At 42.0% G+C, this 23,173-nt stretch overlaps 1 protein-coding gene across 5 annotated transcripts in view; it reads left to right on the top strand.

Annotated features, from left to right (window-relative positions):
• Positions 1-23,173, top strand: part of ATP2C1 (ATPase secretory pathway Ca2+ transporting 1) — a gene marked incomplete at its 5' end in the record, with an annotated part of 103,159 nt that overhangs the window by 9,541 nt on the left and 70,445 nt on the right. The window contains 2 exons of one of the 5 annotated variants that reach the window (XM_080934739.1): positions 12,606-12,721; positions 13,008-13,193. The exons of 2 other annotated variants lie outside the window; for them this stretch is intronic. In XM_080934739.1, the coding sequence (XP_080790865.1) occupies positions 13,188-13,193 (6 nt within the window). Of the gene's footprint in view, positions 1-12,538; positions 12,722-13,007; positions 13,194-23,173 lie in introns of those variants that run through there. 2 more of the 5 variants (XM_080934740.1, XM_080934741.1) reach the window with 2 other exon arrangements.

Below are 23,173 nucleotides of genomic sequence, written 5' to 3'. Positions count from 1 at the left end.
TAAGTCTTGAAAGAACCATAGACTGGTTTCTGGCTCCGTGTCTCAGCCAGTATGCACATACTAATATGAAATGCATATATAGCAACATTTCTGAGCTCCCTGATTTAGTTCAGGTAGTTAGAATATTCTTGTTGTCATTTCTGCACCAGGGTCGTTAGCAATAATGTAGCCATACAAACACTGCCTGCAAATATGTTTATATATGCCACTAAACCTAATATAGTCTAAATGCTTTCCTTGACTCAAACTCCTTTGAGTCAGACCCAGAATACATTGGTGGCACATGGCACAGGGTGGAGAAACATCAGCAAAATCATCAACGTCAATTGCAATTCAAATAATCTGCAATTTTATTTTATTTTTTACCAAAATGCAAGACTGTGAGAGTTTATACTTGAAATGGACTTTTGCCAGTGGGGTTCCCAAAAGCCTAACTTCTGTTGGTTTCCAAGAAAAGGCTGCCTTGGATGGGGTTACAGAATTTAAAACATCTTGCACTGTAATACCCAAGCTTCTATGTCACAGAAGCATGAAAAAGATGGTCTACGGGGTCTGTGCTGAGCAGCAGTAGTGCCCAACATCACTAAGAGGAGAATTTTGTTTCTCTTCTTTTCCAGGGTGTTCTGTAAATACAGAGACATAAATTGGACATGTTCTAGTGCTGGCAAGTCTCAAAGGCCCTCGTCACTGCCCCCCCCCCCATAAATCTTTGAAAATGGATTGTTTTATTTGTGAAGCGATTGTTTGCAAAAAGGTCTCAAACTGCTTTGTTAGCTTAATTAATATTAAACACACCGTTTACTATTCTTCTAACTGGGCGAGTAAGAGCGTGTTATTGCTGTTAAAGACCACACGGTAGAAAAATCACAACTGCACTAAAGGAAGTCTTTAAAAATTCATTAAGACGTAATCAAGCTTTTGCAAACCCATCTGTTATTTGCAATTATAACATAGTTACTGTAACTTGCCGATGTCCCATAGAAAGTCACCTTTATATCTACTTTTCTTGCTGTGTTCGTTGATTGTGACTTCCAAGGCCCAGCTTCTCCAAGGGTCCTCCTCTTAGCAGAAGCGCTTGAATTTTCTACCTTCACTGCATCTGTGGATAACTGTTTGGAAATGTTAGTGGCACTTCTAATAGTGTCTGTACTTTCATCTGTGTTACAACGTTTATCACTCAGCTCAGCCATAGCTTTATAAATAAAAACAGTGCAGAAAACAAAGCAAATTTGTAATAGAAACATGTTAACTTTATACAACAAATATACATGTTTACAACTAACTTTCAATTCTGTATGTACTCACCTGTGTGTGTGTGTGTGTGTGAGTGTGTGTGTGTGTGAGTGTGTGTGTGTGGGGGGGGGGGCACACCAGTTGAGTACAAATGTCAGCAGAGGCCACATCCCCTAGAACTGGAGTTAGAGATTATCTATACTCAGCTTATCTGCAAAGCAGGGTGTTGCTTTTTTTAAAGTTATTTATTGGATCACCACCAACTGCCTTGTCCCCAGAACTAAAAAAGAGATGGTTATGAGCCACCTGATATGGATGATGGGAATCAAACCCATGCCCTCTGGAAGAGTGGCATGTTCTCCTAACTACTGAACATTTCTGTAGCTCATGAAAAAAATTAAAATGTTTAAATAGGGGGCTAGAGAGATGGCTCAGTGGTTAAAACCACTGGCTGCTCTTCCAGAAGACCTGGGTTCAATTTTCAGTACTGTTAATGGTGGCCCACAGCCATCTGTAATTCTAGTTTCAGGGGGTCTACTAACCTGTTTTCCTCTCCCAAGGCACCAGGCAAACACGTGGTGCACAGACACATACAGACAAAAACCCAAAACAACAAACCAAAACAAAACTGCATATATGTAAAACAAAAATTTCCAAAAATAAACCGAATAGTGTAAAACCTTTTCTTTTTCTGTCTCCAATACAAAACTTGACAATGTCTTAATCATTATAGAATTTGAATTGTTACACAACTAACACCTTTAAAAAATTTTTTTAATGAAACTATTTCCATGGGGAGGATCCATTTTCAAGAGAATGATATTTTCTATTCAGTTTGTAGGGAAAAGAAAAAAAATCTTTCATCTTACTGGTCTGGCTAAGAAGCCTGACAACCTCTGGTCAATGAGGCATTGTTCCAAATGTCCAGGCTGGAAGCAGGAAACAAAGGCTGGCTTCATAGCTGGTGATAGTCACAACACTGGCTCTTATGTGGCACTGTTCTCCCTCCCTCCCTCCCTATCTCTCTCTCTCTCTCTCTCTCTCTCTCAAAGTGTGGCCCGTGTGATGTGTAGAGGTACCTACAGGAAAGAAGTACGATCCTTTTAGGATCCTAATGCTTTTTCCGCCCATGGTTTCCGTTTTAGGCCAGTAGGCAACTACTGGAGAGAGGTTCAACTCTTCCTTGACTTAAGGATGATGGAGAGGGTTTTAAATGCTGCTATGCATCCCCACTGTGTTCTTTAGGATGAAAGACCACTTATCACCATCAGAACAGCCTTTAGATGAATGCTTTCTGCTTCTTGCACGTCAGTGCACAAACGTAGGCAGGTACTGGAATCACCTGAGGGAGTAATTAAAACAGACTACTGGACCTCATCCCCAGAGTTACTCATTCAGAATGGCTGCATGAAGCCCCCAAATTTGCCTTTCTAACAAGTCCCCAAGTGGCAGAGACCCCACTGTGAGAACTACTGATGGAGGCCATTTGACAATGCACAGTTTTTAGAAGCAGAGCTGACAGGGATTGCCAGACCTCCTCAAGAACAGCCCGGGTGTCACTTAGGAAAATGTAGCATCATTGTTAATGCCAGGGGAACAGTAACGAGGACTCACAGCTCGGGAAGTTCTTAATTGACCGTTTTCTACTACAGCGGTCCCAGGCCAAGCATTACATAATACTTACTAATGCACGGAAATGATTAAGCAGTTTCTTTGCACTAAGGCTCTAACATACATATTCATATCTATTTACTCCTGTTAGGGATGGTTACTGATTAAACGGAAGGGGCAACTGGGAATTTTAGTTGTAGGTTTAAGTTTCGGGACATCAGAAGGGTAGAACTGTTGTCCTGCCCTCTATGTGGTCCAAACTAAACCCACCATGAAGTCTCAATATTAAAAAAAAAAAAAAATCCCCTCATACCCCTGTCCCCCTGCTTTGTACACAAAAAGGATGTTAAAGACTCAGAGCAGCAGTTTAGCTGCAAAGATGAAATCAGTGTTCCTGATGCTACTGAGTGGCTTTTAGATCCTAGACATATGTTAAATATGTATTTTGTTGATTTTTTTCAATAGAGCATGTAGATGAACATGTCTCAATTACCTATAGAATAATCTCTCTAAAATACTTGCCTCTGCTAATTTATTCATAAGATCGCACTCTCATTTTAGCAACCCTTTCCAAGTCTGAGAAGATAAACCCAAGAGATTTTGGAAAAGCTTCTACCTGGAGCACGAGTTCCTCAGTAATGGTATTTGAAGGTTAAATAAAAAAAAGCAAACAAGCAAGTAGATTGTAAACAATAACCAAGAACAGCCAGGAAAGACAATGACTATATAATTAAATAATCTAGTCTTGACTGTCATCAAGGGAGCTTTAGGACAAATGTCCTAGATTCTGGAATTAGTCCCTCTCAAGGTTGTATGAGTCCATAATAAAATTAATAAGGCCAGACATGAGTAAAACAGGATAGGGAGCACTGGGGAAATTCAGTAAGCTGGGTAGCATCTTGCGTGCTCTCTAGCAGGGCACCATGGAAATATGCAGGAAATCAAAGATGGGCATCCTGTTTTTACACTGGACAGGAAGAAACCCTGTGTAAGCATCACCCGTGTGAGCCACAGCTTTATGAGATCTAAAATGCAATCCAGCTGTTTGCCTCACAGGTTTCTGACAACCTGTGAGTCTAATTACCTGCATCGTCTCTATTGGAAAGCACTAAGCAAATAAATATCTGGTTTGGGTTGTTCAGGAAGAAATTGATTTTTTATTTTTTTCTAAACTTAAGTGCTTTAATCAAATGTCCAGTCTTGGCTTTTTTTTTGTTCATTTCCAGATTATTTGTATTTTTCTACGGTGTGAATGAGTTAGTTTGGTGGGATAGCTCAGTGGTAGAGTTATCTCTCTATTTTGAATGTATGAGGCATTGGCTTCAATCCCAAGTATTCTCTCCTGCAAAACAAACAAACAAACAGAGCCAGGTTTGATCATGTAAGCTAGGAGACACTGAATCATCATGTAGGTGTTATAGGTTTCCATCTGCCCCAGGAGATGTATGAACCCTACACAATCAACTATCTTTATGTTTGGCAGAAGAGAACTCTCATGAGACAATAAGAAGGTACACATTCAACGTCAGTTTTCAGGTCTGTTGAATCTGCCACTGTAGTCACTGCTTACAAAAAAGAAAAGAAAGGAAAAGAAAAAAAAAAAAAAAAAAACCAACAGCCTGGGCTAGAGGTGAGGGGTTCAGTATAATTTTGGAATTCTTACTTGCTATGTAAGAGGCCTGGAGTCTGAGCTTGGCTTGGAACACAAAATAAAGCTTCAGGGACACATGCACATAAAGAACAAAAGGCCTAAATGTCACTTCAGTTTTCAAGAATGAGGTATAGTTGCAAGATTTTTTAAAAAGATCTCTAGTTAGAGTTGAGGGAAACTTCTCCACAGAAGTCTTGAAGAGCCAAGCTTTTGCTTGACTTCATAATATGGGCCTTAAAAGCCATAACCTTAGTTCAGTCATCTGGTTTACGTTTTACCCTACCCCCTCCCATTAATGTTGCCTTAAGCATATTGAATGGTTGCTATGACACTTCGCCATTTGATTATGTCACAGGCATATGTGACATTAAACTCTTTACAGGCTTATAGGAACAACCAGCTAAATTTTAACCTTTAAAATCAAATTGTTTCTTCTCATTCGACCTACTAATTTGGATGCTTTTAGTCACAAGCAGCAGAAAGTGTCATGTATGGTCTCATAGGACAGGAAGCCCAGGGCTTGCCAGGCTCTAGGTTGGTTGGTGGCTTAGTCACACAGTAAGGGAACTGGCTTCTTCCCATCACTACTTCTCATCTTTGCTGTTTACTGGTCACCAGAGATGTGTGGGAAGAGGGAGAGTAAGATCACCGTAGCTCTCTCAAGCATTCAGCACCATTAGGATGTCATGCCAGGTCATAGGCTGTTGAATCTATTAGGAGACTTTCTGGTCCAAGTAAGACCTGAAAACTACCGAGTTCTCAGGTGGTGCTGATGCTGCTGGTGGCAGGGCCACATGGAGAGACATGGAAGGTTGAGGGTCACTTACAGGAAGTACATATTTTACCCTTTTGTAGTACAACGCTGAGATCTCTTTACTGCCCATTCTCCAAAGGGCCCGATGCCATTCCAGTCTGTGAAACTCTCCTAGATAGGACATTTCCAATAACCTCAATGCTTGATGTACTGCGTTTTTTGAAAAGTTTTCTGTCTGGCTGTTTGAAGTAGGGCCAGATCAAGTCCCAAATTCAACTTGTTCCCATAGTATAGAAATAGCTCTAGTTCCCTGTGCTCTCTCTGGTTCCCCATTTCACCTTAGTAAAGAATATTTGGCAACATTAAATTATTTTTAATATCTTCTAATATAGGGCATGAGTATTCAGCATTGCCTCTTAGAACCAAAACAAAACAAACAGACCAAAACAAAAAACCACCACCACCAACAACAAAAACAACAAAAAATGCAACAAAGTTACCTGAAGACATACAATAAAGGTTTCTGTTTTTCTATATAATCTTTCTTTGTAGCAAAGAACTTTCTAGCCTAAAGGTTGTAGCAATGTGCCTGTGTTACACAAACTCTTTCCTGCAGGATTTTGGATCTGTGTTTCTCTCCTCCTTCTCCCAAGCCATACTGACAACTTGTAATTCCTCCTTCTAAATCAAGTGTCTTATTAGCTATCTCTTTGATGTGGAGTTCATATTTTGTGTAGCCTGTTCTCTGGCTGTAACAGTCTGTATGCATGAGTGATCTGGGCTAAACTTCAGAATCCTCACAAGCCTTAGGCTATTTTCTGTTTTGAGTGTCTCCCTCTCTACTTTATTATCATAATGGCCCTTTTCTCATTTGTTTGCACAATAGGAAACACTGCAGAGAGAAACATTTTTTTTTTTTTTTTTTTTTTTTTTGGCAGGGGACATGGAAGGACACAGGACAAGTTTAGGCAAAGAGAAAAAAATATATATATATACACACGTATTGATTTCTAGTTGGAGTAGAAAACGTGGAGGTATGAAATGTGCTGCCTCGAGGGTTTGAGGAAATACAAGCTTTCCCAAAGCTTGTCCAGACCAGAGTGCAGTGGGATAAAGAGCTCAAAGTGTTTCCTCTCTGAAAATGAGAAAGCATCTGAACGGAGAGAAGAGGCCTAGTGAAAAACTGCAAATGCAGACCATGGCCAGCAAAGCATCATGAGATGCTTCCCAGCAACCCCCTTGGCTACCCTTAAGCCATTGCTTCCTCATACTCGCTTGTCCAGGAATGACGAGTATATTCCTTAATCCCTAAGATCTGAAAACTGCGCTAAAGATGAAAGCACTTTGGGTTTTAATCAGGCATTGATATGCCTGCCATCCAAATCCAAAGCAAAGTTTTCTGCGTGCAAGGAAGTGTGAACCTCAGCATCCTTAGCTTCCGATTTCAAGTGGTTACTTGGATCCAAAATCTATAATTTCCTCTGCTCTGGGCAGTGCTTGATACTGTTCAGGATTTACTCCTACTTTGATCAAGAAGTCCCAGTTAATCCTTTTGTGTTTTTGGAGATGAATGTTACATTGCTACATCCTGAAAATCCCTTAAATTCTCCCCCAGCCTGTTCTTTGCTCTGTAGCAAAACTCATTTGCAAAGTTCAACCTTTATTTATTCCACAATAAATACTTATAATGACATTTCTGGTTGTCAACTTGACTGTATCTGGAATGAACCACAATCCAGAAATGGAGGGCTCACCTGTGATCCAGATCTTGAGACTGGAAGGAAGACACAAGTTTCTGACATGGAGATCTTGAGGCATAGTGGCCATAAAAAGCTTAGGCCCAGACTAGGTAGTGCACACCTTTAATCCCACGAGAGAGGCAAAGAGAACTCAGTCCTGGGTCAGCCTGGGACAAAGCAAGTTTTAGATCCAGGCGTGGTGGTACAAATGTATCTGGGCCACACCCTCTGCTGGAGGCCGACATAAGGACATTGGAAGAAGGAAGATTGTTCTTCAACTGCTTGCACTCACTTGCCAGCGCATCCACTGGAACCTACTTCTACACAGACCAGCTGAAACAACTAGCCTCGTGGACTGAGCAACTACTAGATTCTTTGATGTCCCATCTACAACATTGTTGGGTTTGTTGGACTACCCACTATAAGTCCTCACAATAAATTCCCTTTATATAGTGAGACATTCCATCAATCTGTGACTTCGGAGAAACCTAATACACAGTCTTTCAGATTATGCACTTATCCAACAAATCTCATATTTATATATAATATCTATATCTTTATCTCATATATATGTATATATTTGAAAACCAGATAGATAGGATGGTATTTCCTGCGTGGGGCTAGGAATTGAGCTAGGGCTTGGTGCCATGCTAGACTCTAGCCTGCCTAACAGTGAGCTACTTCACCAGCTCTCAGGATGGTATCTTTTAAAATGGATGCATTTACATTTCACAATAAGCCTTAAGGTTTACAGAATTTGGGAGACTGTATCTATTTTACATGGAAATAATGAAGTTTAGAGCTGATTCTTGTGTGGCTACCCACATTCATCTTGTTTTTGTCCTTTATTCTTTAATCTTTTTTCTTTTTACAGTCCAGTCTTTGTTTCCCTTCCAGTCTTCCTTCTGACTGTTCCTCATCCCATACTTCCCCCGTGTCTTCAAGAGGATGTCCCCATCCCACTAGACCTTCCCACTTTCTGTAGCCTCAAGTCTCTTAGGTTCATCTTCTCTCATTGAGGCCAGACCAGGCAGTCTCTGCTGTATATGTGTTGGGGGCCTCATATCAGCTAATGTATGCTCTCTGGTTGATGGCTTAGTGTCTGAGAGATCTTGGGGGAGAGCGTATTAGTTGAAACTTCTGGTCTTCCTATGTGGTTGCCCTCCCCCTCTGCTTCTTCCAGCTTTTCCATAATTCAAACACAGAGGTCCTGGCTTCTGTCCATTTGTTGGATGCGAGCATCTGCATCTGACTGCTTGTTGGGCTTCTCGGAGGGCAGCCATGCTAGGCTCCTGTCTGTAAGCATACCACAGCATCAGTAATTGTGTCAGGCCTTGGGGCCTCCCCTTGAGCTGGATCCCAATTTGGGAAGGTCATTGGGCTTCCTTTTCCTCAGGTTCTTCTTCATTCTTTCAGACAGGAGCAATTCTGGGTCAGAGATTTTGACTGTGGGATGGCAGCCCCAAGCCTCCACTTGATGTCCTGTCCTTCTACTAGAGGTGAACTCTACAAGTTCCCTCTCCCCATTGTAGAATATTTAATCTACAATACCTTCGAGTCCTGAGGGTCTCTCACCTCCCTTTCTTTTTTCATATCCTCAACTGCAGCTCTTGGTTCACCTTCAACCCAGAAGGCCGCCAATATATAGTAATGATTCCAAACAACACTCAGTTCAGAGTCTGTAGAATTTGGAGTCAGACTCAGTGCAAATGTTAAGAATAGAGACCAAGAGTATATTTTAACGGTCCCCAGTTCCTCTTCTCAGTCTCATCAAATAGGTCATGTGTTTGGATGCTATTAAATGTGCATGAGCCCAGTCTCATCAAATAGGTCATGTGTTTGGATGCTATGTGCATGAGCCTATGAAATGTGGGAGATAAGATATTTGCATAGTACTTGGGGATCTATGTGAAATTAAACTAACCAAATACTGATGCCTTGTATTGGATCCCTTCAATTTAAAAATTTTTGCTTTCAGCCTTTACTGTAGCACTGTAGAAACATGGGATCGAGCAGATATATAGTGTTTCTGGCAGGCAGCTCATGGACACTGATTTCCTATGACAAGTCTTTGCAGTGACCCCATTTCCTCAGACTTGACACTTCACACGCCCTTTATTGTATAAGAGACATTCTGTTGTACAGCTGGTAGATTAACTTACAAAAAGGGTCATGTCTTTCTTTTAGAAAAATGTTCAGGTTTTTAGAGCCTGGGAAGATAGCTGTCAGGAATATGGTATGGACATTTACTGAATTCCATCTCCACCTGAGCATGGTGGTGTGTGTCTCTAATTCCATTATTGGAGAGGTAGAGATGGGAAGCTCCCTGGGGCTTGCTGGCCAGTCAGCCTAGGCTAACTGGGTGCCCCAGACCAACTATAGACCTGGCTCAAAGGAGATGAAGGGTATTCTAAGAATGGTACCCAAGGCTAGCTTCTACACACATGCACACGGACACAAACACAGACACATGAGCATATGCACACCAACTGTATGGGACAATGAACTTCAGGGCACATAACTTTGCCTGCTGACTTTTCCTAGGAAGTAGGTGAACTATTAATTTTGATGCTTTAGTTCAGATGATGTTAAAGGTTTAAAAAAAGACAGTAATGAGGGAAGATTTAAAATTAGCTTGTCTATATTCCTTTATCATCTGGATTTATAAAAATGGCAGCTGTCGCATTTGCATGTCCTTTATTGGATAAAAAAATATAGTTGGACTAGGCTAATTTATAGCAAGTATTTGTTCTCCACATACTTTTAAATGATCAAATTTTATTATAATATAAAAAGCAAGGTAGCTTATATCCTCTTAGAATAAAGCACAGTATGAATAAAATTGGAGCATCATGACCGTTCTTCCCCCAAGAAGCCTCTCAGTTGTGCCCTTGTCGGTCATGTGACCACTCTTCTTTCTCTTCCCCTTACTCCCACATACTTTCTCGACAGTTGCTTTGGTTTGAATCAAAGTGCACCACCACTAAGGACCACTCTCAGCTCCCAGAGCTCACATTCTACACAAGGTGCGTTTAATATTGCACATTAAATATTCAACCCAAGAGGAGTAAGACCCAGACTTTAGGAGGCTGATTCTAAGGGAGCTTTCAGGGGTTGACTTCAAGGACACTTGGCTATATTGTCCTGCATGCCCAGCAGTCTCACTGTAGTTGTCTGCTCCTTCCTCCACAAACCAGCTTCCACCTTGGCAGTGCTTCTGCTTTATTATTGCCTTTTCCAGTACCTTCCAACCATTTTACTATGCAAGAGGAAAGGAGGAGTGCTTCCATGTTTATGTAGTTTGCATTTACAGTTCCTGGTATTTTTTAGTCCCTTTATCCCACAGAGTTGGGAAGAGCTATACAACACCTCAAAGAAGAATCTAGCATGCTCTGAGGAGGAAATGAAAGAGGAGAGCATGCTGCTCTGGCGTTAATAGTATTAATTAAAGCTTTCATGCTTTAAAACTGTGTACATATGCATAAATTCTAACTTTAAATAATAGGAATTAGAAGTTGACATTACTGATGTTGGGTAGTGTGGGAGAGCGATCTGGTATAGAATAGAAAAAAAAAAAAAAAAAACATCTCGAGCAACACACTCATAGTTTCTGCTAATTAGTCCAATAACTAACAATACAGATGTCTTCGTTTTCTTTTGATGTCATAAGACACCAGAAGCTGCTTGGGAAGGAAAGGGTTTATTTGGCTTATACTTTCCATCACTGAAGCAATCCAAAGCAGGGACCTGGAGGCAGAAACTGAAGCAGAGACCATGGAGAAACACTGCTTACTGGCTTGCTTCTCCTGGTTCCCTAAGCTTGCCACTGGCCCATGGATAGCCCAGCCCATAGTGATCCAGAAACTCCTACCAACATCAATTGCTTAAGGAAATTCCCTCACAGACTTCCCTGTACGTAGGTCTATGTGACGGAAACATTTTCTCAGCTGAGCTTCCATTTTGCCAGATGACGCCAGCTGTGTTGATAAAAGAAACAAACCCAGTGCAACAATAAAATTGTTTTCCATAAGTTTATGTATGAACTCTAAGTGTTTATATAACACAATCTACCTTATAAACTTTGTGTTTTAAATTATGCTTGCTGTAACATTAATATTCTGTAAGTAATAACTGTTACAAACTAATTTTAAAACTGAGCACCAGACAGAGACAGCAATTTTATTACAGAAGCCACCACAGTCTTATGCCACAGGGCATAGAAACATCATTAAGCATACATACCAAAGTGGAGATGAATTATAGATTTCTACACTAGCGTGGCCTGGAAATTGTGGCCATCCTCCGCCTCTGTCTCCTATGAGTGGCATGAACTACTAAGCCTGGCAAAAGCTCATTTTTCAAAATAGAAGGAGTGTGTATGTTAACCCAGAAGCGGTCCAGAAGTCTTGACTCTAAATGAGCTTAACAGGCACCCTACACAGTAAGACAGACAACTTGGTTCATTATGTTGAACGTGTGGTTGGGAGCATGTTATAGGACCCGATCGATATAAAGGAGCAATTTTGTTACGGGGTTATTTGGTCACGTAGAGGCTTTTTCTTTGGAGCAGTTTGGGAAGGAGGGGGGGGGGGGGTCTTTGGAGGATGCTCCAGAACTGGCCACAGGTGCAGTTCTGCCCTCTAGTGGATATAGGTGAGAGTGGTTCAATGGCTACTTGTGCTTTAAGAGTAGCAACTGTCCATCAAAAATCACTTACTAGGGGCTTGTGTGAGGTGCTAAGTGAAAGGCTGACTTGGAAAATGACAGCGATCAAGGTGATACTGGTGCTTCAGCTTCGATGGCAGGGCGACTGATGTCTAGATGTTATCCCCGCTATTCTGGTTGCATATGCTCAAATGAAAAAGATCAGGAGTCCTTCCTCGAGCTGTCACACTGAACCTTGCTCTTTCATGACACATGGGGCTTCGGAGCACACTCTTGAGCAGGAAAGAATTTTGGAAACTGACTCCATGATGGCTAGCTCTTGCAAGACCAGAAAAACAGCCAGAGCTGGTGTTTACAAGTGAGGGTACAACGCGTGGGAGGTCGGTGACTGGAACACCAGCTTCTCTCCGCGTCCTCTGAGGAGATTGAGACGGCCGCGAGACGGGAGAGACTTCCAGAGCTGTGCAGAGGAGCGCCCGGGCGACTCTGTGACACGGCTATGGCTGTGTCTGTCTGTCTCCTCCTCGCGGCTGCCTCGAGAGGATGTGTGGCTGGAAACAGGGTTGGGTGTGCTTTCGCCCCTTGTGCCGGCGGGTGTGTAGAAAGCGGGCAGGCGCCATCCAGAGAGCCCAAGAGGAGCCGCGAGCCCCAGCGCGCTCTCCTACAAACCCTCTGCATCCCCCGAACACGTCCATTACGGCCCGCAGGCTCGCCTCACTGCACTTCCGCTCACCGGCGCAGAGAGCCGGAGTGCGCCTGCGCGCGCGCCTCTCCCGGCGGAAGTGGTAGCGACAAAGCTCGGTGGGCGGCGAGCCCGGTAGTGCGGGGTGCGCCGGGCGGCGGGGAGGGGCGGAGCGCAGGAGGCGGAGGCGGAGGCGGGAGCAGAGCTGCTCGGCCGTGCGCGGAGACGCGCGGAGCCGGCGGGCCGAGCTTGACGGGCCCTTCCCCGCTCCTCCTCTCCCCTCCCTGCCGCCATCCTGCTCGTTCTCCTCGGGACGCGGCTGGGCTCCTTGCCGCCAGCAGCGCCGGTTCGCCCGAGGCGCGAGGGGCGCCCCCGCAGCCCCGCGAGTGAGTCCTCGCATCCTGGAGGGAGGGGGACGTCTCGGGGTATCAGGGAGGATTCCGGGTATTTACTCCTGCCCCTATTTCCAGAAACTTCCAGGTCCGGAGGGAAGGGGGCGTCCGGGGGGAACGTCTCTTGCCCATAGGGCGCCTCTCGGGCGCCGCCCGGCTGGCGTGTGTCGCTGGCGCTGCGGGCGGCGTAGGGGGTGGGCTAGGGTGGTGGCGGCTGGGCGGGGGTCGCCCTGCTCCTCTTCCCTCTCGTCAGCTCCGCTTCTCCTGGTTTCTCTTGCAGATGCTGCTGCTAGGGGTGGTGGGAGCAGCCGTGGGACTCGTGGCCGGGAGCGGGGGTGACAGCCTGGGATTCCGGGGTCTTCTCTTCCTTGTCCTCCTCCTCTCCTCTCTATTCCCAGTGTGGCCGTGGCTGACACTAAAGACTTTGTAGCCATCAACCAGAGTGCAGTTTCGATGGAAAATGAAGGTAAAGGCCCCTGGCAGATGGGTTGTAACACAAGAGTTGAGGGTGTGGTGGTTTGCTTTTTAAGTTGTCTGTCTTTCCCCACCTTTTTATTTTCCTGATTTTATGTAATTGATTTTTGACCCCCCCCTTTGCATGTGAAATGTCTGAGGATTTGCGTCCTTAAGGGCATGTACCGTTTATTTAGGTAACATGGGCATTGTGGGGATTAAGGTTCTGCGGGAGAGACAGCTTGATTCTGCTTTCCTGGGAAATTGTTATTTTCTTTAGCATAGGGAATGGAACGGAAGTTTTCGTTTGAGATAGCATCTGTGCACATCCTTATAGCTCTTTGAAGGGGATCCATGGATGTGAAGTGGAAAGGGAAAGAGAAGGCAGTGGCTCAGATCTCTGTATATTTGCATAGCAAGCTTTGTTAGGGTGTGCGACTGAATAATCAAAAGATTTTTTAAAAATAAATCCTAGCTTGGGCAAAAAGCGTTTTGAATTCAGATTAAGAAAAAAACAAACAAACAAAAAACAAACCAAAATTTAAAAACCATAACCCTTGAGTTTAATGAAATTTTCTGAGAGTTTCCTGTCTTAAAGTCCCGCCCTATTTCAAAACATTTTTTGGGAGGTTGACAGTGGAACCTGTTTGTCCCTATTACACATTGTGGTTAGACAAATTCATCTGTCATGTTACTGGACCACTTTGACCTCATTCAGATAATGCTTCTCATTTATAGCGCTTAGGTTTTAAAAGTATTGACTAACTGAATAAATGATTTTTCTTCCCTCTTGAACTAACCATGTTTATTATTTATACTGACTTCTGGCTTGTGTGTAATTATCTTTCTTTCCCCCCCCCCCTTCCTTTTTTGACTGGACTGCAAGATGCTAGAAAAGGTACTTGATAAATAATTTCTTCTTTGCCTTCTTCCCTCCCCCTGAATTGTTTGATTTTAAAATCTTTATATGGTACACAGGCGCTGCAGTTAAGCTGAATGCTTTTTCCATTGTTGAGAATGTAAGCTTGATTGGCTAAGTAGGACTTTACATTTTAAAATAGGTGTTTCTTGTGGATGTCGTAATCTGTTGTGCTATTGGAGAACAGTGGCATATGTAGGAATTGTGATGAGAGAGAGGCATGGTTAACTTGCCCAGTTTCATTCTAGAGGGATAATTGGTGGAATGCGTTTTCTGACATACTAAAGTGTGTAACTGCAGAGGAGTTATGCTAATTGGATCTTGAGGAAAGCAGTTGTGTTTTTTTCCTGATGGTATGGGAAATTGTTTTTTTGAGTCCTTTTCCTCTTGTCTTTTATAGATTTAAGAAAACCAGATTTTATAAGACAATATTAAATCCATTCATATAGTGGTTTCAATTTAGAAATCTCTGTAAGTAAAATCTCAGTGACTGTGTATCTGTGAGCTATTTTCAGAGTATTACCAGATTTAGGAGAGTAGCCTGGAGTAGGTGGATACTTGGCTGTTGGCTTTCTTTCTGGCTATCTTAGGAATCCGAGCATGAGCTAGCTCTCATCTGCTGAGGTAGAAGGGGGTGGTTGTTAGGACTGTGTCTGTATTTTATGGCCACACAAGAATGATGTGGCCTCATAGTAAGAGTATAAACATCTTAAAAACTTGAGGGGGATTTCTGCCCCATTATTTTTGACCATCAAGAGACTGTGTTTGTTAGTCTATTACTGTATTAACATTTTTTAACTGTTTAAATATTTTTTAGAAGAAGTTGGAGATAGCCAGGGATCTTCAAAAGCAATTGACTTTCTTAAAATAGATTAGTCTTCTTTTCATCTCTTCTGACTGGATTATTAACTGGTTAGAAAGTGTAGAACCAAAATATTAAAATCTTGCCCTAATGCAAATCTATATGGCTTTTAGGCAAAACGTTTTACCATTGTTGAGTTTTACCTATAGACTGGGATTGAAAATGTGTAACAAAGTTGCTGTGTGGAGTTGGAAACACTGCAGACTTTCTTCTGAGGGGCGATGCTGGAGTTCAGGAGCATGGCCTGTGCAGCTAGTCAGCTCACTGAATGCTGCATCTCCACAGTCTGCCCTGTCCACACTATGAGGCTTTTGTGCCTCTTTTCTTAATGTATAAACATAAGGGCAAAGGGAGCTGCCTTACGAGGTTGTCATAAGCACTCAAAACAGCATCTGGCATATGGAAAGTACTCAGTAAATGTTCATTGTTAATAGCCTCGTCCACGTTTGATGCACACTGTTATGCGATCTGGCATTCAAGTCATGGCAATTCATTGTTGGAACCGGGAATAGTGGCCAAATGCTCAGAATGAAGTTGTTACTAGTTCATTATGTGGTGAACTTAAGGAATTTTCTGTAGAGTTAGTGCTTTAAATCAAGGTTAGGGTTCCACCAAGCCAATTAGTGGTAATTTCCCCAGTCCCCCAAATCTGACCCTGTGCTTCTGAGCATGGGATATTGCCATCTCGGAGGGTTGGTATTGTAAGTGAAGCCAGAGGAATGGTTGACACAGTTTTAATAAATGATTAAGCCTTGTTACTGTTGTTCAGAAAGAATTTTCTAGTAGGTAGGCAGATAAATTACATGATTAGGTGTGAACTGTATAGGATTATCTGATAGTAGCTCCCTGGAGCGTCTGCATGGAAAGAGTTCTTAGTAGTCATGTTTAGAGTGTTTATGTCCTGGGAGGAAATGGCTTTATCTATTTACTTCAGACTTCAACTGTAGAGGTATTTACTATGGTATTAGATTTTGATTCTCCTAGACATTTTTCCCCTCAGGGTCCACTTAAACATTTTCAGGGAAGCTTGACTTATTTTTAGCTGTAGTTGTCTGGATACTTCATGTATATAATACCAGTCAGTAGAAACATTTAAAGCCTTAATTAATTTCCAGGAATTTTAAGGATTTAGTTCTAGACACCTAGTTGTTGGGGTTTTTGTCTAAATCCTTTGGAAGTTCTTTTAAAATACTTATTACAAGTCTAAACTAACAAGATAAATCTCACTTAGTAATCTGAGATACATGTAGATGCAGCTTTTTTATTTCTCAAAAGTTGATAGTTTAAAAGATGGCTTATTAGAAGAGACATTTGTTGCTCGAGGGTTTTATGGATAAAAATTTCCCTTCCTGTTAAATGGTTTAGTCTTTGTAACAAAGCTGACCTTTTCTAAGGGGGTCTTTCTAAAAGTTTAATCATTTTTTTTAAAGTACTTTTTGCTTCTCATTCTTGAGTAGAACTGTGATAACTCCAGGATCTCAGGGAATGCTCCATCCAGCTAGAAAACAGCACCCTCTTTTCTGATGTCATTTGCACTTGTACTTTTAAAAGTAGTTTGTCACTCAACTTCAGAGGATTAGTTGTTTTGGAACAGCTCAAGAGAGTAGGGTGTTAGGGCAGCTGGTAGGACTTTAGGATAGACAGAGCAGAAGGGAAGAAAACACTTGAGTTTTATCCAAATTATAAAAGTAAGTCTCTAAGTGTGGGAAATGTAGTTTATTTTATTTGTACTATTGTCTCTAAAAAGGTTTGAAACTTTTAAAAGAGTATCTAAGAACTTTTTTAAACAGCAGAGAATATTTTAAGAGTTTGCAAACAATAGAGTCAATAGACTTTAGAACTCTTTTTTACATTGTTTGTGTACCTATGTATGTATGTATGTATGTGTGTGCACACTTATATGTGGGCAGGTTAGAGAGCAAGTTGGGAGTTGATGATCTCCATCATTTGGGTTCTAAAGATTGAATTTTGGTTGTCAGGCTTGTTGGCAAGTGTCTTTACCCACTGAGCTATCTCGTCAGACTGACTTAGTGTTTGTGTGTGTATGTTTTTGCACCTGTATGTACCTGTGTGAATATGGGATGAACATGAGTGTAGAGGGCAGAGGTTAGTCTGCTGTCAGTTTAGATAGCATTTTTTTTTTTTTTTTGAGGCAGGGTCTCTCACTGAACCTAGAGACACAGATTTAGCCAGGCTAGTTGGCCAGTGAGCTGCAGGGATTCACCTTTCTATTTCCCTGTCTTCAGCTGGGGTTACAGACATGTCTGTCACTGTACCAAGATTTTATGTGGTTGCTGGCATCTTATGCTTATGAAACAGGCACTTCATGAACTAAAACATCTCCAGAGCCCTGCATTGTCTTAATATTCTTACCAATTAATGTCAACCGAATCTAGTTTTGTTAATTGAAACATTATGACACAGTAGTTGTCTGTGGAACCCACTCATGAGGTCCAAAGCTGGTTCTCTTTGGTGATTTTACTTAACCAGGATTCATTTTACAAGTTGAATTTTGTTTTAAAGGTGGCAAGAATCTTGGTAGTAAACTAAGTTGGGGTGAATTTGAAATTGCCCCTTTTGTTACAGTAAAAGATAGCTTCTTGTCCAGCAGAGTTGGTGCATGTATGCCTTTAATTCCAGTATTTGGAGACAAAGGCGGTTGAATCTCTTATGAGGTCCAGGCCAGCCTTGTCTACAGAACAAATTCCAGGACAGCCAAATAGCCAAGGGTGCACAGAGAAGCCTTGTCTGGGGTGGTGGTGGGGTGGCAGGGGTAAACAGCTTATCGTTACAGCTCCGAAGAGCCCTGAATTTACCTTGCTAAAAGTTAGTATTTTTGTAACGACTTACCAGCATCTGTAATGACAAATGTCTCTGTTCTTCCTGAGGTCAAGTGGCAAAAGAAAATAAAAATGGCCAGTGAGCTCAGGCTAGTGCCATAATTTCACACAAGAAAGATTTCTCTAACCTTTCAGGCTCAGTCGATATATTTCTTTATGACTTTTAATGGCTAGAGTTTATATTCGCTTATTAATTTATATGTATTTGTTACTGTATCCATTGTCTTGTTGTTGCAAGAGTTATTTTAAGTCTTAGTATATAAGTAGATTATTCAGATTGTGTTGAATTAGGTTCCCTTGGACCAAATTTGTGATGCATTTAGAACAGATTTGAAATGTGAAATGGTTAGAGATTTGGGCAGTGATTAAATGGGTCAGGAACATTATTTCAGAGTGACTGTAACTGGCCCTTAATTTGTTTCTGCTTGCTTTCTTTTTCTGCTACAGGTATTAGAGAATTTAGGAGTTGGACATATGTAATATCCCTATTAATTATAATTGCTTAAGTGAAGCCTTTGGTTTTGACATGTGGGCATTTTGTAAATGTGCTGACCTAAGTTGTGTGTGCCTGCTCCCAGCATTCATGCAGTAATCTAACATGACGTTCTTAGAAGGGCTTGGCAGCATCCTTGCAGATATTAGCTGAGGGGCTGTCTGTTCAGGCCTTCACAGAGAAACAGGACAGCTGAAGTGGGACACTATGTGGTTCTGAACATTGTGCTGTCTTCAGCAGCTTATTGCCTTTGGCCCTGGTCAAGGCCCTGAGTCAGATTCCCGAGCAGCATGCAATCAGGAAGGATGAGGCTTTCTTAAGGGACATTGCAGGGATGTTTTAGGGCAAAGGTAATAATTTAAAAGGTGTTCTGGATTTCCTCTCATCCTGTGATGTAGCCCCACAAAACTCAGCCTTTGATCCTGTCATTTCATTCATACATGTTATGTTGTACCCTGTCCAGCCCTTCCCTCTTTGTGCACGGTGGCTCTAGTAGGCATTGCCTGGCAGTTGTAGTGTTGCTTTAGTAGAGTATTTGCTTTTCATCTGAGTTTCTACATTGGTGGGTGTAGACATATTTGGCCCAGGCCTTTGGGAGTCTGAACTTCCTTATTCTGTGAAATGTCATTGCCAAATTTCTTCCAGAGGAGGCAAAGCCTTTCATGTCTTGAGTGCCAGAAAGAGCACGTGGTGCACTGTGTAAAGGCATGTAATCTCTTCTATGTTTTTTTTTCTTAATGCTTGTGAAGGCTGCTATTATCCAGAATTGATATCTGGCTTGTGAATCTAGAACCTGTGATCCTGTGCAAACTTCAGTGTCCTTTCTACCCCAGAAAAAGATCTAACCATTGCTGTTTGTTTTTAAATGAGTCTTACAGGACTTTTTATGAGAGGTTTAAAATCAAACACCAGTTCTGTTAGATTTGTTAGAAGGCTCCAAGTAAATTCTTATGGGTAGAGACTCTCGGCTCCTGTCTCCATCAGTTTGAGCAGGGCCTGGCACCTATGTATTGTTGATTGAATGAAACATTGGCTTTTGCTCTGCTTCTCTCATCTGGGGGTAATTTCACACACCAGAGAACATTTGGCTGTGTCTAGAGACAGTATTGGTTGTCACTGCTGTGGCAGTGCTGGTGGCATCTAGTTGGTAGACACCAAGAATGCTGATGAACATCGTTCTGTACACAAGTTAGCACCTTCCTCATCCCTTTTCTCTTAAGGTATTATTTAGCCCCAAATGATGGTTCCTGTTAAGAAACACTTTTCTAACCAAAGGCAAGAAAATTACTTCTGAGCTTTGGTTTCCTCCTTGGTAGAACGGTGGTAACTACACTTAGGTTTGTCAGAGTCAAATAGGGTCAGCCGTGTGCAGGTGCCCCACAGCCGAAAGTGCAAAGCAAATGCAGAGTTTCTTTAACTTGACTAAAGGAGAGAGCTAGGGGAAGTTTGGTCACTGATGTTTTAGTTTAGGATTCAAAGGCTTTAAGTATTTGTCCAAATTCTAAGTTGTACATAAAGGAAGCCTGTGGTAGTTTTTTATTTTTTTTTTTAATCAGTGCATTTCTTTCTTTTTTTATTAAGTATGCTGCTTCTTTGGCTTGGGATTTTAGTATTGTATAATTTAGTAGTAGACAAAAGTATTGAAAGCTATATTAAGTGTTTTAGCTTCTGCTAGTAAATTACTTTTAAGGGCTTAACTCCCTGTTGCACCTTGAGTACACACACTGACAAGCAAGCACACAGGTGTCACAACAATGACTATGATTTCATAAGGTTTAGTTTGCAGTACCCTTCAAAATTATGATCACCAGCTAATTGCTTAACGAAGTGACTATTGAATAAAAAAGACTGCTAAAAAATATGATGGCTCTGACATCTGCTACTGAGTTGATGAGTGGCAGCAAGGCTTCAAGTGCTTACTGCGGTATAGTAAAAAAGTAACAGATCTGAAAAACATCTAGGTGACATGACATAGCCCCCAACAGATGTCTTCAGTCACTTGTGGGAAATGGTATTAATGAAGTATACCCAGTTGGCAACTTGACTAAAACAATAACAAAAATAGCAACAACGACAAAAACCAATGCCAGCTTCTTTCCATAGAGTAATATGATTCAAGTGTGATTATTTATCTGATGGATGTAAATCTAATTGTTAAACCTTTTTCTAAAATTGGCTTAAAAAGGCTTTCTGTTGTGTTAGTGTTAGGTTTACATAAACGGTCCACTACTAGTTCCCAGAGTTTCCAGGGGTCTGTCTCCTGATTCCCTTCTGGTTGCACTGTGTATACACATGGTGTAATTGACAGGCCTAGGAAATCTACAATTATAAAATGCTCTTTTCTAGCCCACTGAGGATCTGTCTTCCTCTTAGTTGTCAGTCCTTGTGTCCTTCTGTCTGTCATGTTTTGTAGTCGTCTTCCTCATTGCATGTAAGCTGGACACTTGAAGAATGATGGTCAGCTTTTAATTGTCCCTTGATTTAGTTCATGAGGTGATTGATTACTCATGATTGTATGTCTTATGACTGGTGAAATTACGGGGATCACTTGATTAAGGTACTATCTGCCAGGTTTCTCCATTTAAAGTCAGTCTCCCCTTTGCAGTTGTCAATCCACATTATTTTACCTTTGTGATTCCTCTAGTAGGGAAGCGCGTTATACTTGCATGTCCGTCCCCTGTGCTTCACCTTCATTTCCTTAGGCTTGTTCTCCTGTCTGTACTGTTTCCTGGAGGTAACAGTTCCTTCTGTGGTGTTTGCTTAATGACTGCCACTTTCCTTGTTCCTGTGGTTCTTTGCCTAGAGACTTATATGTCTGTATTTTACGTATGTGGATGCTTTGTCTTCATACATATCTGCACAATGGAGAAGGCCTTGGGTCCCATGGACTGCAGTTGCGAGCCAGCACCTGGGTTCTGGGAATTAAAACTCAGGCCCTCTGGACAAGCAGCCAGTGCTTTTTACCATGGAGCCATCTCCCCAGCACCATCCTGCAGTTCTTAAGAATGTACCGTTCTGTGCTCCTCTTTATTATTTATGTGGATTTTGAATATTTATTTTATGAAGTAACATAGAATATAGTTTTGTTGATTAAACTATTCCTGTGTCCCTTAAATATTAAAAAAATAATGCATTCTTATTTTGATAGTACTGATATACTTTCTGGTGCTACACGATATTTGGTGCATCCTGGTTGTTGTGTTGTTTATTTGAACCAATGGTAGAATCATACCATTTTCCTAAAGGAGCTGGGAGTCTATAGAGAACAGTACCTAGAAACCAACATGTGGGTGGTAGGTGAGCTCAGTGCTCCTGCAGTCTTGTTGGACTGAGTTAGCAGGTCATGTGTAGTGACATGCACATCTGCATGTCTTTATCTCCTTGGCTGTCACTTGTACATGAATTCTATAAGTGGACACTGATGATTGTTCCAGCTTGTGGAACCACAGGTTTTATTCTAGACTAATACTGTTAAAGTCTCTTTCCTACTATATTCTGTGCTCCTTGGCCCTGGAGCCCTGAATAGGGGCAGTGAAGGAATGTGGACAGGACGGACACAGACACATGTACAGAAAAGCTGTGGTCAGGAGGGTTGTGTGTGCTCTTATGAAGCCTCTCCAAATTTACAGCAACCTGCAACCTGTTAATTATATATAGCATCAAGGGGTTGTGGTGTGGCGTTTAGCTAGCGTCTGTAGGTAAGCCTTCTGAGGATGCAAACATCTGGGAGGAGAAAGCAGTGGTTGCTAGAGTTTGCATACGTTGCCAGCGTTTGCACTGCACTTGAACCGAAGAAAGGCATTGCTGTACGTCTGAGCCTGATCTGGGATGTGTGTGTGGGGGTGGAGTTTCCCATGGGTCTGAGGCATCTGGATTTGGCTGGTCACATATCAACACAGGCTTCCTCTGCTTCCCACACCTTCCTTCTTATGTCTGTCTTTACAGTCCTCATCCACAGTAATTGACTTGTTCATAACCATTTCCTCATAAGAAATACATTAAGCATGCTATCAGTGTGTGTGGGGATGCAAATGTTTGATTGTGCCTGCCATGTAACACATGTGGAAGTTAGATGACAAATGTGGGGTTTGTTCTACCTTTATGTGGGTTCTGGAAATGGAACTCGGGTCACCAGGCTTGTGTGGCAAATGTCTTTATCTGTTGAGCTATCTCTCTGACCCAGGAAATAAGGTTAAAAGTAGAACACACTATTTTTCATTAGCTTTACTGTACATAGGCAGATTGCCCTTTCCAGAGATCCTTGGCATGGTCCCATACCTGCCTCTGGGTTTTCATGTGCAGTGCAGGTTAGGTTCAGCCTCTTACCTTTTGTACTCTATTCTAGCCCCTCCCACATCCTGTTTGATTTAAATCTGTTTGAAGTAAGTAGGGACACATCTCTTCTATTTCTTTGGAGTAGGACATCTCTTTGTTGTCCATGAGAGGACTGGATTTGCTTGCAGTCGGGCAGAGCTGCATTGCTGAACCTAACAGCATTTGGAGCGCTAGGACTTGTGTGTGGCAGTCACTCCCCTGGGCTGGCTGGCTTGGTTCCCTAGTTACACCTCTAGTCCTCCATCTTCCTTCCACACCAGGGAGTTCGTACCAGCTGGAGTTCCACAACTGTTGTCAGGGTTTGGATGTTGCCTCCCCAGATGAATCTTCTTTGCTTTGGATGCTTTGTTGTAGACTTACAGTCAGCCAGCTAAATGCTTATTCTCCTTGCTGTAGTAAATCATGATTTGTAAACCTTGACCTTTACTTAAAAATATAATCCAACATGTCATAGCATTCGTGGTGTCATGTATGGTCTGATGGCAGAGCTTTTACGTAACTTCCCCAAAGAAATCTTTACCCCATTAGCATTCATTTCCTGCTC

This window comes from Micromys minutus (genome assembly GCF_963924665.1).
Source record: "Micromys minutus genome assembly, chromosome: 21".
Lineage (NCBI taxonomy): Eukaryota > Metazoa > Chordata > Mammalia > Rodentia > Muridae > Micromys > Micromys minutus.
This window is presented reverse-complemented; position numbering and strand designations above follow the sequence as displayed.